Source organism: Trichomycterus rosablanca, chromosome 11, assembly GCF_030014385.1.
Source record: "Trichomycterus rosablanca isolate fTriRos1 chromosome 11, fTriRos1.hap1, whole genome shotgun sequence".
NCBI lineage: Eukaryota > Metazoa > Chordata > Actinopteri > Siluriformes > Trichomycteridae > Trichomycterus > Trichomycterus rosablanca.
In genome coordinates this window covers 5,779,441-5,795,766 of record NC_085998.1, presented here as the reverse complement: position 1 = coordinate 5,795,766, position 16,326 = coordinate 5,779,441, and the positions used below count along the sequence as shown (strand labels likewise).

The window sequence follows — 16,326 nt, the reverse complement described above, 5'->3', positions numbered from 1 at the left end:
CTGGAAGGTCTACCACAGACAGTCCGAGACACGCCAGTGAATAATACACATAACAACTACTACAGTAAGTTCAGGCTGTACTAAACCACAAAAAATCCATACATCAACACTAAGATGCCTTTGACTTTTCTGGGGTCAAGGCGACCTACAATGCATTGACGCACAGTGGAAATGCGGACAGTGTGTTCTCCAAGCCAAAGACTAAAAGCAGCTTAGAGTTTAAAAGTCATCAGATGGGGGTTTACTAGTGCCAACTGGTAACAATTTAAAGCACCATATGCTGCTTCCTGGCAACATCAGGGACCTTTATGTTTAATTTAACATGACAGTGTGTTACAAAGGCATTGCTGCAGAATCAGAGTGCTATTGGGTGCTAGACTGAGCTGCCTGCAGTCCAGATCTGCCTCTAATTAAAAACTTGTGGCACATAACGCTCAGTTAATGTCTTTATTCCATTAACTGTTACTAAAAGGTATTTAAAGACAAGGTGATGGAACATACATGATCCTGTTCAAACTTGGAGTGTTGTGGGTGCTCGGGCGGTACAGTGGTAAAAACACACTAGAACACCAGAGCTGACGTTTGAGTCTTAGCTTTGCTACTGACAGGCTGAATAGTGTATATACACACGGAATATATTTATATACAAGGAAAAGACCCAAAACAGTTCATAAAGTTTTAGGACAGATCAAAGAGTGTACAAATCACTGTTTTTCGTTTTATTAGCATTTTACAACCCACCCCAAAATTTTCGGAACTGAGGTTTGAATTTAATGGCTCTATGTGAGTGCTCTGAATCATCTCTAGCAATATGACATACAGGAGGATGCTATGATTTAATATTTATTCATTCCGGCAACACTACATCACTAAAGTTAAGGGATGCTTTGATCTCTATAACCCGCACAGTCTTTAGACTGATGAACATTTAGCACCCAAAAGTTGTTTTTTTTTAGATCTGTTCTTCTTCAGTATGTGTCCACTAGGCCTTAAGGCTGTACTGCAATATTTCAATACAACAAACTATACAAGAGCATCTTCAGTAAGGATCAGATTAATAGCACCTAGATCAGACCTATAATCTAAATCAAGTAGGAATGTGAGGGATTCAAACCATCCTGGATTAATATTAAATGAATGAGGATGCAGTGATCTGGGTAACATACCGAACCCCTCCAAATCATCATGCAACCTTCAACCGTCAGTCTAACACATATGACTTTATTGTGGGAGCAGAATTAGCATGTTGCTAAGCTCAGATGTTTCTACAGGAGGTGCAGAATCGGCCCGGCATCACTGCAGCATCCTCAATGCAATGAAGCATCTATAGATCCATCACAGCGCTGTTATACACACGTTTACATACGCGTCCAGTCTGCAGGGGGTCTTACCTGCAGCTCCAGCACTGAGGGGGAGTGTAGACTGGATCAGACGGATCAGGATCAGACAGATCGGATGAGGATCAGATCAGGGCAGCTGGAGAGGAGCCGCATCGGTGCAGCACACTGGAGCAAAAAACACCCACCGGAGGCAGAAAGATGCGCGAGATGCTGAGCGTCTGAATGGATGAGTGTGTGTGTGTGTGTGTGTGTGTGCGCGCGTGTGTGTGTGTGTGTGTGTGTTCAGGAGCCACTGTTTCAGATATCCTTTTACCCCGCACTGTTCCACCTGAACCCTCCTGTCCTGTCCTCTCCTCTCCTCCACACTCACACCGACTCTCCGCGCTCCCGCTGTACCGGCGCGCTCCCGAGCTCGTGCACGCGCATCGGCACCGTTTCTGAATTATGACGCGTTATTTTAAAATAACATTTTTATTTCTGTCCAAATAAATACACAATTTTACCACTTGATTGTAGTTTAGCTTCATTCAAACCTTCTTTTTTGCTTCGAGACTTTTTGCAGACAATTTGGGACAAAAAATTGCAGCAAAAATCTTATTTTTTTATTAAAAAAACATTTTGTTTGCTTTTTAACAAATTAATCAAATTAAGTCGATTTCAAAGCAAAAATATTAGAAAGAAAATGCAGCAATAAAACTACAATGCGTCAAAATCTGGAAAATATGTTTTTTTCTTATTTAATGTGAGAAAATACCACATAAACAACTTATTCATCCTTATTTGTTTTTTGGGTTTTTATTTATTTTGTGTTTTTTTTCCCTTTTTCTCCCACTTTACCGCATCCAATTTCTGCCCGTCAATCATCCTCTCACTAATGCTGGTCCCTGCTCCTGATTGGGGAGGACGAGGCTGCCCCCTCCGACATGTGCACAGCAATCGAACATCTTATCACCTACACTTGACGAGTACAGTGTGGTACAGCGCTGTGTACGGAGAGCCACACCCTCTACCGCACTCTTTTCCCATCTCCGTGCAGGCGCCACCAACCAGCCAGCAGAGGTCGTAGTCTGAGAGAGAGTCCACATCCGGCTTAATCCCGCCCCTATCTGAACATCAGGCCAATCGTTGTTCATGTGGTCGCTGGGCCTCAGCCGGCAGGCAGAGCCGAGATTCGATACGATGTATTCGCGATCTCAGCTCTGGTGAACAGTGTATGCCTTACCGCTGCGCCACCTGAGCGGCCCTTATTTGTTTATGTAATATATTAATTTGCTTTTTGCATTTTTTTCAGATTTTAGCTGATAATTGAAGTAATTGAAGTCAGAATGTAATAAACAAGTTTTAATGCCACCAGCTGATGAATTTAATTGATGTGGTTTTTGTTATAAACTTTTCCACCTCCACTTATAATTGCACACATACTTACACCGTGACACATAATTGCGCATATACATATACACACTCATACAAACATACACTCAAACTTACATGCACATACACTTACTCACACACGTACTACGCTGCTAACTGTATATCAGAACATGTTTTCTTTTTACCTTACCTATCATTTACTCAGTACCATGTACTGGCCAACACTACACTTGTCTCTAGTCTTGTCTCTCTCAATTACTTTAGATTAGAAATGTCTTTTGTATTTATTGTACTGTTTTTTATCTGCACTGTGTACTGTAATGTCTTGCATTTTTGTTCTATGTTGCACGCTGGTCCTGGTGAAACATTGTTTCATTTTAATATGTACTTGTATATAGCTGAAAGGACAATAAAGCCTCTCTTGAACTCTTGAACGAGCTGAGGTTAAAATATTACAAACATCTATTTAAGTTTTGGGATTTCGTTGATTTCTGCAAGTGATATTTTACTGTGACTCAATGATTACAACAAAAACTTCTTTTCCTAAAAAAATTGATCCATAATTTTTTTATTTAGTGTGAAAACGTGTTTGATTGTGTACAGTTACCTGTCTTCCAGCAGCATAATAATAGAATACATTGTCTGCATTTAGCAGACACTTTTATCCAAAGCGATTTACAGTACTGTAACAGTATATTGTCTAAGCAACTGAGGGTTAAGGGCCTTGCTCAAGGGCCCAACAGTGGCAACCTGTCAGTGCTGGGGCTTGAACCAGCGACTTTTTGATTATTAGTCCAGTACCTTAACCACTAGGCTACAACTGCCTAAAAACATCCTTTATTGTTTTTATTCCTAATTGATTTACCTTACACCACACTCTTTCAGAATTAAATTGTTATATTTGTTGCTTTATGTGTATTTTATTAATTATGTTGATTATCATAAAACTGCATACTGTCATTACCGCTGGACTACAGTCTGTACACAAAACTACATTTCCCATGAGAACCTGCGCGTTTACGCAGACTAGCTAGTTGTTAGCATGTAGCTATCGGTATTTGAAGCTGCGATGTCATTTATCAATATTGTCAATATTGTCAAAATCACCTGATAATGCTTTTGTTACTATTACAAATAACAATAATTCTAAATGTGCATGGTTTGGAATATTTGGTGGAAATGGTTTATTTTACAAGGTACATAAATTATACGTGGATGTAGTTCTGCTTACCGAACGGTACCCGGATAAGAACGTACTACCTGATTGGTCCAGACGACAAACCTCCGTTGCCCTGCGGAATATGTAGTCCTTGAAATTGACTACAAAACAACAAGAAGCGCTATAGCTTTATATTTGTATATTTAATTATGCAAAAAAATTACTTACATTTATCTATAATTACATCTCATGGTCTTTTTGGATGAGTATCTTTCGTTGTAAAATGAGGGTGAATTTATAAAAAAAAAGCTGTTAAACAAAGCTCCGCCCACATTGATGACGTATGCACGTTACCGAAGAGTGAACTGTAGTACAAGAGCTGCAGAGAACAAAACACCTGCTGATTTCAGCTCAAAGTCTCCACACTGATATCAACATGTCAGGAACAATAAAGAACGTGGCTATATTCGGTTCTACAGGAATGACCGGCCTTGTCACTTTACCCATAGCAGCGTCTGCAGGTGAGTAAGATAGTGCCTGCAATGATAATATGTATAATATCTATAATGCAGTAACAATGTGCATAACGACAGTAATACACAGTGTGTGTGTGCATGCATATTTATATTACAGTAATAATGCATGTTTATACATCTCAGGTGTTTCAGTTTCACCTGTACATCACCTGCTGTATCTTACTGTACTCAGGAGGGGCTGCAGGAGGTTTAGGGTCTCATTAGAGAGCAGTAGTAACCCAGAGAACTGCAAAACCCAGAGAACTAAAGGTCTTTTCAAGTTCAGATTCTTGTAACCTGATCTCTTCACACTGTTACGGTATAGTGTATATAATATAATGTAATGTAGTGTAATGTAATAAATATAATATAAATATAATATTATATAGTTTAATAACTATAATGTAATGTAATATAATATAATGTAATGTAGTGTAATGTAATAAATATAATATAATATAATAAATGTAATGAATATAATAAAATATAATATAATAAATGTAATGTAGTGTAATGTAATCTAATGTAATGTAATGAATATAATATAATATAATATAACAAATATAATATAATAAATATAATGTAATGTAATGTAATAAATATAATATAATAAAATAAATGTAATGTTATATAATATAATATAACAAATATAATATAATATAATAAATATAATATAATAAATGTAATGAATATAATATAATAAATATAATGTAATGCAGCGTAATGTAATAAATATAATATAATAAATATAATATAATGTAATATAATATAATATAATAAATATAATAAAAGCGCACATGAACACAGTACTAAAATATGACTTTAAATTTTATAACATTAATACTTGTTGCTGGTACAAAAAAGATTTTATTTCCAGTGGGTTTTTTTTACTTGTGCACTTAAAACACACAATAAAGCTGAATATTTTAATAGTAGTAAAATATTTGCTTCATATACTAACACAGGTGAAGCTTATTGTCAAAATGTGTAATCTGATGTTATAATTCTAACTATATTGCTTTAGTTTTTTATATTTTTTGTTTCTTTACTTTTACTTATTTTTGTCTGCTTTCATGTTATTATTATTTATTTTATAAATAATTTGCATTTGTTTTCGTTTAACTTTCTTTGACAATCAGTTCCACCCAATTCATGGTCACTGACATTAAATAAACTTTAAATTAATTAGATTAAGTCAAGTCAAGTCAACTTTATTTATATAGCGCTTTTTACAATAGACATTGTCTCAAAGCAACTTTACAGAATCCAGGACCAATAGACCAAAACCCCTGTTGACCAAGTCGAGGGCGACAGTGTCAAGGAAAAACTCCTTTAAAATTACAGGAAGAAACCTTGAGAGGAACCAGACTCAGCAGGGACCCCCGTCCTTCTTGGGTGGCCTGGAGAATAATTTGAATAAATAGGATTTACACAATATCATACACACACTAATTAAAATGAACTAAAAGTTATAACTAGCAAAAATAACTAGCGGTAAAACAACAGAAAATGTAGTAAAATGTAAAATGTGAATTAAGTAAAATATCAGTTTTACAGTGAGTAGCTTTAGACTCCAGCTCCCCTAATTATTACAGTATAACTAAAAGGGAAAGCGAGCGGGTAACAAGGTCAATTAATCAATTGATTAAACTATTTTGCATCCAATGTACAGTCAACAGTTTTTCTTATGATTCTTGTTCTTATTTACTGCCATAATTTAAGACATTTTTATAATACACAATAGTAAAATACTTAAATTTGTTATGTTACAAACACAATTATAGAGACGTATTATGAAAAACAAATATATTAATAGGGAATTAAAAGCTAACAGCCAGTGTGATTTACTGTGAGTAATAATGTACTGTAGTGTATTAGATGACTGTTACATGATAATACCCGTGCAAAAGAAACACATCATGATCTTCACCCAGCTGTAGTAAACACTCAAATCTCTGTGTGCATAGTTACTGAAATGAACTCAGTTTAAAGCTGATTAATCAAATTTAGCAGTTCAGAGTGGCTCTGAAAATCCACAGAGTTTTACTGGTTATTAATAAATAAATAAATGAAATGTTACAAAACAGTTTCTCATCCAACTGCTGAACAATCTGAACTGCTTCTCTTTTTTTCTGGATCATTAGAGTTTATACAGACTGGATTGATGTTGTGTAAGAATCTGAAAGTGCTGAGTCATGTCGTAGGTTCAATAATGTTTTAGTGTTGAGTCACAGTGTAGCGGTTCAGTTAGATAAGCTAAAACGACCACATGACCTCACAGTTTATCAGACCTTTGCAGACAGGGGCGTCTCTTTATTTAATACACAATCTGAACCTGAACAAACTGAATCTATAAAATTTTAATATTACAGCAAATTCTATAACTGAATACTATACTACAAAGATAACTGCAATATGTTTACTAGAATGTACTATATGGCCAAAAGTATGTAGACACCTACCCATGAACATGTTGGGATTTCGGTTTCAGAATCACAGAGATTAATGCCATTTTAATAAATATTATTAATGCACATTTATAAAATTTTGTAGGGACTTTTGGCAATTTGGGTTTTATGCATTTTATGCATTCCAGTCCATCCAAGGTGTTCGGTGCGTTTGAGCTCAGGACTTTGAAGTTACTACACACCAAGCTCATCAAACCATGCCTGTACAGAACTCGCTTTCTGATTATTCATGTTTCAGGTTATAATGTGACGGTGCTGGTAAGGGATCCCTCCAGACTTCCTGCTGATCATAAAGCCTCCAGAGTGGTGGTAGGGGACGTCCTGAATAAAGAGGACGTAAAGAAGACTTTAGAGGGACAGGATGGTGTCATCATCATCCTGGGAACTAGAACCGACCTCAGTGAGTAACTTTTCATTTTTAAATGGTCAGGGTTGCAGTGGGTTTAAATAATTTCATGTAAAGTGACCTAAAGTGACTTATAGTTGTGATCATACACTATACAAGCAATGTAGGGTTAAAGGTCCTGCTCTGTGGTCCAACAGTGGCAACCTGGCAGTGGTGGGGCCTGGTACCCTCACTGAAAACAAAACTATATGGAGTTTTTTCTGTGCAAAGAACACCAAGTGACAAAATCTAAGAAAAAAACATGTTATAAATACAAATAATACTCAACAGTCAATGAAAATTCAGCCTAACGTTGGAGGTGAAAGAAGAATTCCATCATTGGAAAAACAATTGCTGCTTCTGATCTGCAGCTCTTATTGGAACGTGCATTAACTTGCCAGTTGCATCCATCAAATCTGCAGGAACGATTGCACAGCAACACTGAGAGTTCATCTTCAGTAATCAGGCCTGTGAGCTCTGCTGGTCAAACACTGTAAAATCCAGTGTGGTATCAAAGAAGTAAAACCTTCACCCATAAGGCACTTTTTCTGTGTATCATTACAGTCATTCATTTTCCATTCATGGTGCTACTAGCTAATCAGCATCAGGAACTACAGGAACTGCATCTGATGTGCTTTAATGCCTTTCTTGTCTATGCTGCTGCAGTTCCTGATCAGTGACTCACTAATACACACCGTTATCATGATCTTCAGGTCCAACCACCATGATGTCAGAGGGCACAAGGAACATCCTGGAGGCCATGAAGGCTCGCGGCATTAGGAAAGTGATTGGCTGCATGTCAGGTACCACTCGTTTTATCTGAGAGTTCGAGAGGTCGTTATTTACAATGCAGTGGGATTATTGGATTAATGGTGTTGTGTATGTTCTCAGCGTTCCTGCTGTGGGACCGATCTAAGGTTCCTGCTCGATTGGTTCCTGTTACTGAGGACCATGATCGCATGTACATGCTGCTGAAGGATTCTGGACTTGATTATGTAGCAGTGATGCCACCTCATATCGCTGGTACACAACACACACAAACACACCTGTATCTGTCTAGAACAGCAGATCTGATTGGTCAGTCAATCAGAAGGCTAAACAGGTTAAAATATGAACTGAATGTGGTAAATATTACCAAATATTATACAGCGTTGTGACCACAGTCATGTTTGCTAGATTACAAATATTAGCTGGCAACAATATCAAAAGATGATATATTTAAATTTGGGTTTCATTTACTGTTTTTGACTTAAATACTTTTACACAAATACATCCTACACAGCACAGTCTAGATTACTATTAATATTAACAACAGTAATAAAATTATTAATAATAGCAAAATAATATTAGAAAGAATAAGAATTATGAAACAGCTCAGGTGGCGCAGCAGTAAAAACACACGCTGGCACACCGGAGCTGGGGTCTCAAATACACATGAACAACGATCGTATATACGGGTGGGGTAGTAGCAAGCCGTATAGGGTCTCCTCGTAGCTGATGCGGCTGCGTCCTCTGCTGGCTGATTGATGCCGCCTGCACAGGGGCGGGAAGGAGTGTGTTGATCAGGGTCTCTCCGTACACAGGGCTGATTCGCATTAGCACTCGCCTAGTGCAGGTGAAAAAATGCATACGGCTGCTGCCCACGTGTCGGAGGGAGCGTGGGTTAGCTTCATTCTCCTCAAATCAGAGCAGGGATCGGCATTAGTGGAGAGGAAGCATGACGCAATCGGGCAATTGGATGAGCTAAATGTCGGGAGAAGAAGGGGAGAAAATGCATAAACAAAATAATAAAGAATTATATATATAAAAAAAGAATTATAAAACATATTTTAATCTATAATAATAGAGAACATGTAGATCATTAAAAATAACAAGAAAATGAAGAACAACAAACCCTCAAATTCCTTAAACTGATAAAAGAGGTAAAATCACTTGAAGAGCGACCCTCACACACTGATGAGATTATTACTGACCTCTGGTTTACAGCCCCAAAACTGTAGCTCTAAAATATCTGTTTTGTCATCATTAATATTTGTCATAATTAATAAGAAGAATAAACACATGATATCTTTGTCTTTTGTTGGTGCAGAAAGTTTGTGTTTATTGTGTAAACACTATATGAATATTTGAAGGTTAATGCTGCAGGGTTTTTATTGGATGACCTGGTTTTTGATGGTGATATCAGACACCACCGAATCCACTGCACTGAATCAACATCTATAATATTGATTTAATACTCTAATGGACGCTGAATGAGCTGGAAAACTTGGTCTCACATGATAAGAACCAAACCACCACTTGGAGGTCGTTCCTCACTGTAAGAGTTTCAATGTTTGTTTTTCCATTCATCTGATAAAAGCTTTAAACTCTGAATTCAGATCTGTTTCAACTCTCCACCAAGAAAACAGAAATCAGTTCATCTAGGAGCAACAACAGCTCATTCGTAAAGCCACTAAAGCTTGTCTGGTAGTTTAAAACTATAATGATCAAATAAATTCCAAACTGTCTCTGGAACCAGAACTGTTCACAAGGAGTCGAACATCCACACACAAGCTTACCTCAGTGCACAATGCCTGAGTAGTGGTGTAAACTGTGGTGTAAACCATACTGCCATTGGATTTGGCAGTGAGGGGGGGGGGCAACCTGTAAAGTAATAAATTTTTTTTTCTGGTCTATCTTTCCCAAATCTATGTGACTGTAAAGTATGGTGGAGGAGAAATAATCCTGAGCTTACAGAGCCATTCAAGAGAAGTTTCTACTTTCAATTAGTATCCTAAGCCGGATGGGGTCTCGCTTCCATGACTGGTGCAATTACGACCTCTGCTGGCTGATTGATGGAGCCTGCACAGAGATGAGAAAAGAGTGCTGTTAGGGTGTGTCTCTCCACACACAACGCTGAGCTGCACTGCACTCGTCAAAGTGTAGGTGATAAAATGCATACGTCATGCTGCCCACGTGTCAGGGGCGTAGGTTAGCTTCGTTCTTCTCAGTCAGAGCAGGTATCGGCATTGGTGGAGAGGAAGCATGATTCAGTCAGGCAATTGGACGTGCTAAAAAGGGGAGAAAATGCATAAATAAAACAACTTGAGCCCTGACACTTTTGAGATAAATCAGAACACCAACAATGAGCAAGACCTCCTTGCCCAATATCAAAGCCATTGACCTCACTACTGTTTTGTGGCTGAATTTCCTGCACTCATTCCAAAATCAAGTGGGATAGAAAAGTGAACACTTCATTTACTTTTTATTTTGGCCATACATAATCCATTTAATTGAGAGGTCTTGCTCAGGTGCCTAAGAGTGACAACCTGGCAATAGCGGGGTTGAAACAACAATCATCTGATTGCTAGTCCAGTATCTTAACTGCTGAGCTACCACTAGAAGCTGGTAAATGTAGCACCAAAGGGGCACCAACTGTATATTAATATAAGATGGATTTAGGTGTTCAGGTGTCCACAACTTTTGGACATGTAGTGTTTATGTTAATGGGGCATTATTTGTATTATATGTCTGTTTTAGTGAAGTGTGTGGTAATAATAATAGTTTTATTTTGTAGATAATCATCCACTGACGGAAAAGTACACTGTGACGGAGAACATGCTAAAAGATCGAGTCATCTCCAAATATGATCTCGGCCATTTCTTCGTTAAGTGTCTGTCCACCTCCGAGTGGGACGGCAAGACGGTGGGAGTGTGTGGAGACTACAGCTAATTAGCCCAGACTCACCTTACTGATCATCATGTCTGTTACTCATTACTAATGAGCATCATTCATTATTCCTAACGTGCCAGAGATTCTAAAATCATCAAAATCTTATCACAAATAATCATCCTTCAGATTTAAACATGTATTTTCAATAAATATATTTTTTAAAACTTGTCTATTGTTGCATTGTGTGCTTATTATTATTATTATTATTATTATTATTATTATCACTTTATTATGTTTTTGTCAGATTAAATCATCTGGATTTTGATCAGTGCAGGTGAGGCACAGTCAGATACGACTCTTATTTAGCGGACACTTTTTAATTAAAGCCGCTTACAGTCGTGACAAAATACACGTTAAGCAGTTGAAGGTTAAGGCCTTGTTCAGGGGCCCAACAGTAGCAATCTAACAGAGATGTGGCTTCAACCAGCGACTTTTCAATTACTTGGCCATAATGTTAACAGTTGAGCTACCACTGCCTTTGTAAGAACGATGAATGTCCTCCTAAATTTGTTTGTTTATTAGGATTTTAATGTCATGTTTTACATGTTGGTTACATTCATGACAGGAACGGTAGTTACTCATTACACAAGATTCATCAGTTCACAAGGTTATATCAAACACAGTCAAGGACAATTTAAGTATCTTCAATTCACCTCACTTGTACGTCTTTGTACTGTGGGAGAAAACCGGAGCACCTGCAGGAAACCCACACAGACACAGGGAGAACATGCAAACTCCACACAGAATAGACCCGGACCGCCCCACCTGTAGATCGAACCCAGGACCTTCTTGCTGTAAGACGACAGTGCTACCCACTTAGCCACCGTGCCGTCCTTGTCCTCCTAAAAGTTGATTTTTTTTTATTGAATAATGAAATAAAAGTGATTTTATTTCAATGTATTTTTGTGAGTTTTTTTTTTATCTGCATGTTCCTATAATAAAAATAATTCATATTTAAACCTAGACTAAACTTTTAATAATGTTGTGTGCTGGATTGTTCAGCTGTATTACATAAACAGTGATTAATTAAACAATAAAAAGCATTTAATGATGTTTTTATTAAAGCAAAAAAAACAAAAAAACAAAGTAAGATCTGTAAGCAAAATATGATGCACTAACTCAATCTAAATACATTTACTAAATTTAACATGTTGAGAAATTTGGATTGTACATTTTTATGTTAACTTATTGTTTGTAATATTTTTAAATATATTAAATTGGTGGCTCAGTGGGTAGCACTGTCACCTCACAGCAAGAAGGACCTGGGTTCGATTCAGGTCAGAGTCCTTTCTGTGTGAAGTTTGCATGTTCTCCCCATGTCTGCATGGGTTTACTCCGGGAGCTCCGGTTTCCTCCCACAGTCCAAAGACGTGCGAGTGAGGTGAATTGGAGATACAAAATTGTCCATGACTGTGTTTGATATTAAACTTGTGAACTAAAGAATCTTGTGTAATGAGTAATGACCGTTTCTGTCATGAATGTAACCAAAGTGTGTAAAACACGATGTTAAAATCCTAAGTAATAAATAAAATTAATAATTGTATGTGAACTAAGAAACATCTTTTAATATTTTATCTTTTTATTTAACACCAAAATGAACTTTATACTTAAACAGATTGAAAAGGATGATTTTAATATTTTAGTAAAAGGGGAATAGATTAATAAATCAGTAATGTCTCACTTTAAACAGCAAAGCCTGTAATTACTTGTTCCAGATTCCAGAATGAAACATGAAAACTAATTAAAATAAGGGTTTTTTGGTTGTTGTTTTTTTGTGATGTTTATTATGTCTGTTCTTCTGACTCCTGCCCACCCATTACATTTACATTTACATTTACATTTACATTTTCTGCATTTAGCAGACGCCTTTATCCAAAGCGACTTACAGTACTATTACAGTATACAATCTGAGCAATTGAGGGTTAAGGGCCTTGCTCAAGGGCCCAACAGCAGCAACCTGGCAGTGGTGGGACTTGAACCAGTGACCTACGGATTACTAGTCCAGTACCCTAACCACTAGGCTACTGCTTGCCCATTAAAAAGGTGCCAAAAGCACAAAAACTGAGAAAGATTTTGATTTTTTCCGGTAGTTCAAGCGCCTCTTACTCCACAAAAACTGTATTTCTGGCTTGTGCTAATTGTTTCTTTCTGACCCCTAGCGACCCTGACCAGGTTAGTAAAAATGAAGGAATGAATGCGTCATTAGAAACGATTTGAGCAAGTGTGATTGATAAACTACATTTCTCAACCCTATAAGAACTACATTACCCAAAATCCTTTGCGAGGTTGTACGTGCAAAGGCGCGAAGGACAAAAAGCACCAACATTCCTTTAGTTTGTCCCGCGTTTAATTTTTAAGTCTACCCGTTTTCAGGAAAACCCGCATTCTGTGTTAGGATTGGTTGGGACCGTTGTATTTATTATTCTGTCCCAGACTACAGATTTATGACCAATCGTAGCGCACGACGCAGATTTCACTATCCAATCGAAGCCAAGAGGGGCGGGATCACTCAAAATATGGGTGGACAAAACATTAACTGGTTGGAGATACAGGCTGCCGGTCGCAGCACTAACAGCTCTGGATATTTAATAATTTGTTTATTATATCGATTATAAAGTGACCAAATACATTTGCTGAAAACACTGTAATCTCTGAGGTAAGTCAGAATGAATAATGTTGTTTTTGGGAGGGATTTTAGTTTACTAAATAAACTTCAGCAGTTTAGCAGTAGCTCATACATTCACTGTAATAAACTTTATATATTTATAATAATTCTGCAAACAATTTCTCTTACTTAATTATTTATTAATTACATTACAGTTTAGATTTTTTAGTTTATTGGTGGTTTTCTGAACACTCCGCTTTGTATTGTGACCTCCAGATTCTTTATCATTGATTATGCTCAGCTATAGCTGCTGATTTCTCTGTGCCCATATAAATAGGGCTAGTTTGACTGCAACTGTATTAAAAGCTCATAGTTCTGTGGTCACCTTATGCTGAAAGAACATTTGTCCGGATAGTCAGATAAAATACAACAACCAGTATTAACAGATGTCAGTGTTAGCTCAGTGGTTGTGGTACTGAACTAGTAATCGGAAGGTCACTGGTTCAAGCCCTACATCTACCAGCTTCCCACTGCTGGGCCCTTGAGCAAGGCCCTTAAACCTTAATTGCTTGCAGTGTGTACAGTCTCAACTGTAAGTCGCTTTGGATATATGCTGAGAATGTAAACATGTAATGTAAATGTCAGGGATTATGAGCCAGGAATTAGAAGCCACTGGAACATGACTGAAATTGTCCACAGTCAAGTGAGCTTTTTATCTTCGTGGTACCGGTCCGTGGGTCATTTGTTACCATAAGTAATTAGAGATCGCTACATCAGCAATGAAAACACTGCACGGGTGTTTATGATCTCATATCACCCCCAGGTGGAAGCAGCGTCTCGTTGCAGCGAAAAAAAGCTCATTTGTGAGCAGCATAGTTATTCTATTTTGGACCCGCCGGTCTGTAATATTTTATTTTATATGAAACCGGTCCGTGGTGCAAAAAAAGTTGGGGATTGCTGCCTTTTGAGAGCGAAGCCCCTGCTCCGAATACAGCACCTTAAAGCTGGACTTAAGTTTGTTGCTGATTACTTGGGACAAAAGAAGAAGCCTAAGTTAGGGTTTTTTTTTGCACAGCACTTAATAAGCCAGTAGTTTCTCAACCATTTTTTAACCAGTGGTGTCATTTTAATGGGTTTAACATTTTGTCATCCCACTACAACCTCAAGTCTCACCCCCACTCTAGTTTAACACCGTGAACATCGTTTTTTTATACAGAATGTTTACAGATGTGAGTCATGTCAGGTTCATGTAGCTGATATGATTTGAGACCCAGAAACAGCTTCCAAGCCAGTGAGGAGAGACAGTTTAGGGTTTCATGCGTGTCCGAGCCGGCGTGTGCTGGCCTGCAGCCCTGCTCCACCAGCGTGGGTGTTGTGCATGTGACAGAGGAGGGCGGCACTGTCGCCTCACAGCAAGAAGGTCCTGGGTTCGATCCCCAGGTGGGCCGGTCCAGGTCCCTTCTGTGTGGAGTTTGCATGTTCTTCCCGTGTCTGATTGGGTTTCCTCCCACAGTCCAAAGACGTGCAAGTGAGGTGAATTGGAGATACAAAATTGTCTATGACTGTGTTTGACAATAAACTTGCGAACTGATAAATCCTGTGTGATGAGTAACTACCATTCCGGTCATGAATGTAACCAAAGTGTAAAACATGATGTTAAAATCCTAATAAATGAATAAATGTGGCAGAGGAATATCCAATGAGGAGAAAAAGAAATAAAAAAGGATCTCTGGTTCACCGAGTTCCAGCTCGAGTTCCATTTCTACTATTTTTAATCTCCCAATCTAGTCATTTCCAATTTTCTATCGCAATGCTCTTGCTGCATACACCACGTCTGCGCTGGCTTAGGAGAGCTGAGACTATAACATGCCCCCTCCGACATGAGAATAGTCACCTGCCGCTTCTTTTCACCTGCCAGTGGTGAAGGCTCACAGAGGGCTGCAGAGTGAGCATCACATTTTGATGGCTCGTCCACCACACATGCAGGCACCTCGAACAGCCTGCAGATGTCACATTAGTGCTGTAATAATGTGTCTGTGTCTCCTGTGTGGTTGAGCTCGGCATGAGTAGGTTTTGTCCGGGCAGCTTGCATTTCATATTGATGGTTATGACTGATGCGGAAGTGCTTACTTGTGTTGTGTCTGTGCAGGCTGTACGATGGTGGCCAGAGGACTGAAGCGTAAACTCCACAATGATGTCGGAGAACCTGTGTGGGAAAACCAGCTTCAATCTGTGCTGAACATCTCCATAGATAAGTTCCAGCGTGACCAGTCTCTGGTGGAGCCGAGCCTACTGCGCTCCGTCCTCATCACCAACACGCTCCGGAACGCCAAAACGCACATGGAGGCCTGTTCTGAAAACCAGAACCCTGCCAAAAAACCTCAAACCTACCAGCCCGTGCACACCAATCCGGCTGGGTTTGAATCTGACGCGGAGGAGGATCCGACAGAGGATTTCTCGTTATCTACCACGATTTCTGCTATCCTGGAGGATTTAGACACGGCTCTGGATTCCACCTGTGGTCCGTCCGGACCTCAGCGGGCGCCGTTAGCCTCGGTCGAGAATCTTTCTGTGGATAGGACTTGCAAAATGAGCCCTGTGAAAATTCAGAACTGCTCCTTTAATCCGTCCAATCACCTGCAGGATATGGTTATAGATGGGCTGTTATTGGACGTGGATGCAGCCGTGCGGGAGGTCGAGGCAAATGATCATGCGTTCAGCTTCCCCGCTGAAGAACTGGTGAAATATTTACCTTACATGTGCACGACCTAG

General features: G+C 38.6%; 3 protein-coding genes across 3 annotated transcripts in view; 2 read left to right on the top strand and 1 right to left on the bottom strand.

Moving 5' to 3' along the window:
* The window catches only part of LOC134323508 (spectrin beta chain, non-erythrocytic 4-like), an 81,772-nt gene extending 80,109 nt beyond the window's left edge, over window positions 1–1,663 (bottom strand). Inside the window, exon 1 of the mRNA XM_063005037.1 lies at window positions 1,392–1,663. The gene's annotated coding sequence lies outside the window, so the exon portion shown is untranslated. The remainder of the gene's footprint in view (window positions 1–1,391) is intronic.
* Window positions 1,664–4,235: 2,572 nt separating this feature from the next.
* blvrb (biliverdin reductase B) lies at window positions 4,236–11,119 on the top strand. The gene is made up of 5 exons (XM_063004404.1): window positions 4,236–4,391; window positions 7,092–7,253; window positions 7,952–8,041; window positions 8,130–8,261; window positions 10,795–11,119. The coding sequence occupies exons 1-5, from the start codon at window positions 4,307–4,309 to the stop codon at window positions 10,947–10,949; spliced, it is 624 nt and encodes a 207-aa protein (XP_062860474.1). The 5' UTR covers window positions 4,236–4,306; the 3' UTR covers window positions 10,950–11,119.
* A 4,592-nt stretch (window positions 11,120–15,711) lies between these two features.
* sertad3 (SERTA domain containing 3) lies at window positions 15,712–16,326 on the top strand. Its single transcript, XM_063005019.1, has one exon. It carries the CDS (start codon window positions 15,712–15,714, stop codon window positions 16,324–16,326), a length of 615 nt encoding a protein of 204 aa, XP_062861089.1.

Bases quoted from the DNA above. Each gene is read 5' to 3' on its own strand.
- sertad3 (XM_063005019.1), top strand. From the start codon at position 15,712: ATGGTGGCCAGAGGACTGAAGCGTAAACTCCACAATGATGTCGGAGAA.
- blvrb (XM_063004404.1), top strand. From the start codon at position 4,307: ATGTCAGGAACAATAAAGAACGTGGCTATATTCGGTTCTACAGGAATG. The intron at 7,254-7,951 runs GTGAGTAACTTT...CATGATCTTCAG, and splicing joins GGGAACTAGAACCGACCTCA to GTCCAACCACCATGATGTCA. The intron at 8,042-8,129 runs GTACCACTCGTT...GTATGTTCTCAG, and splicing joins AGTGATTGGCTGCATGTCAG to CGTTCCTGCTGTGGGACCGA.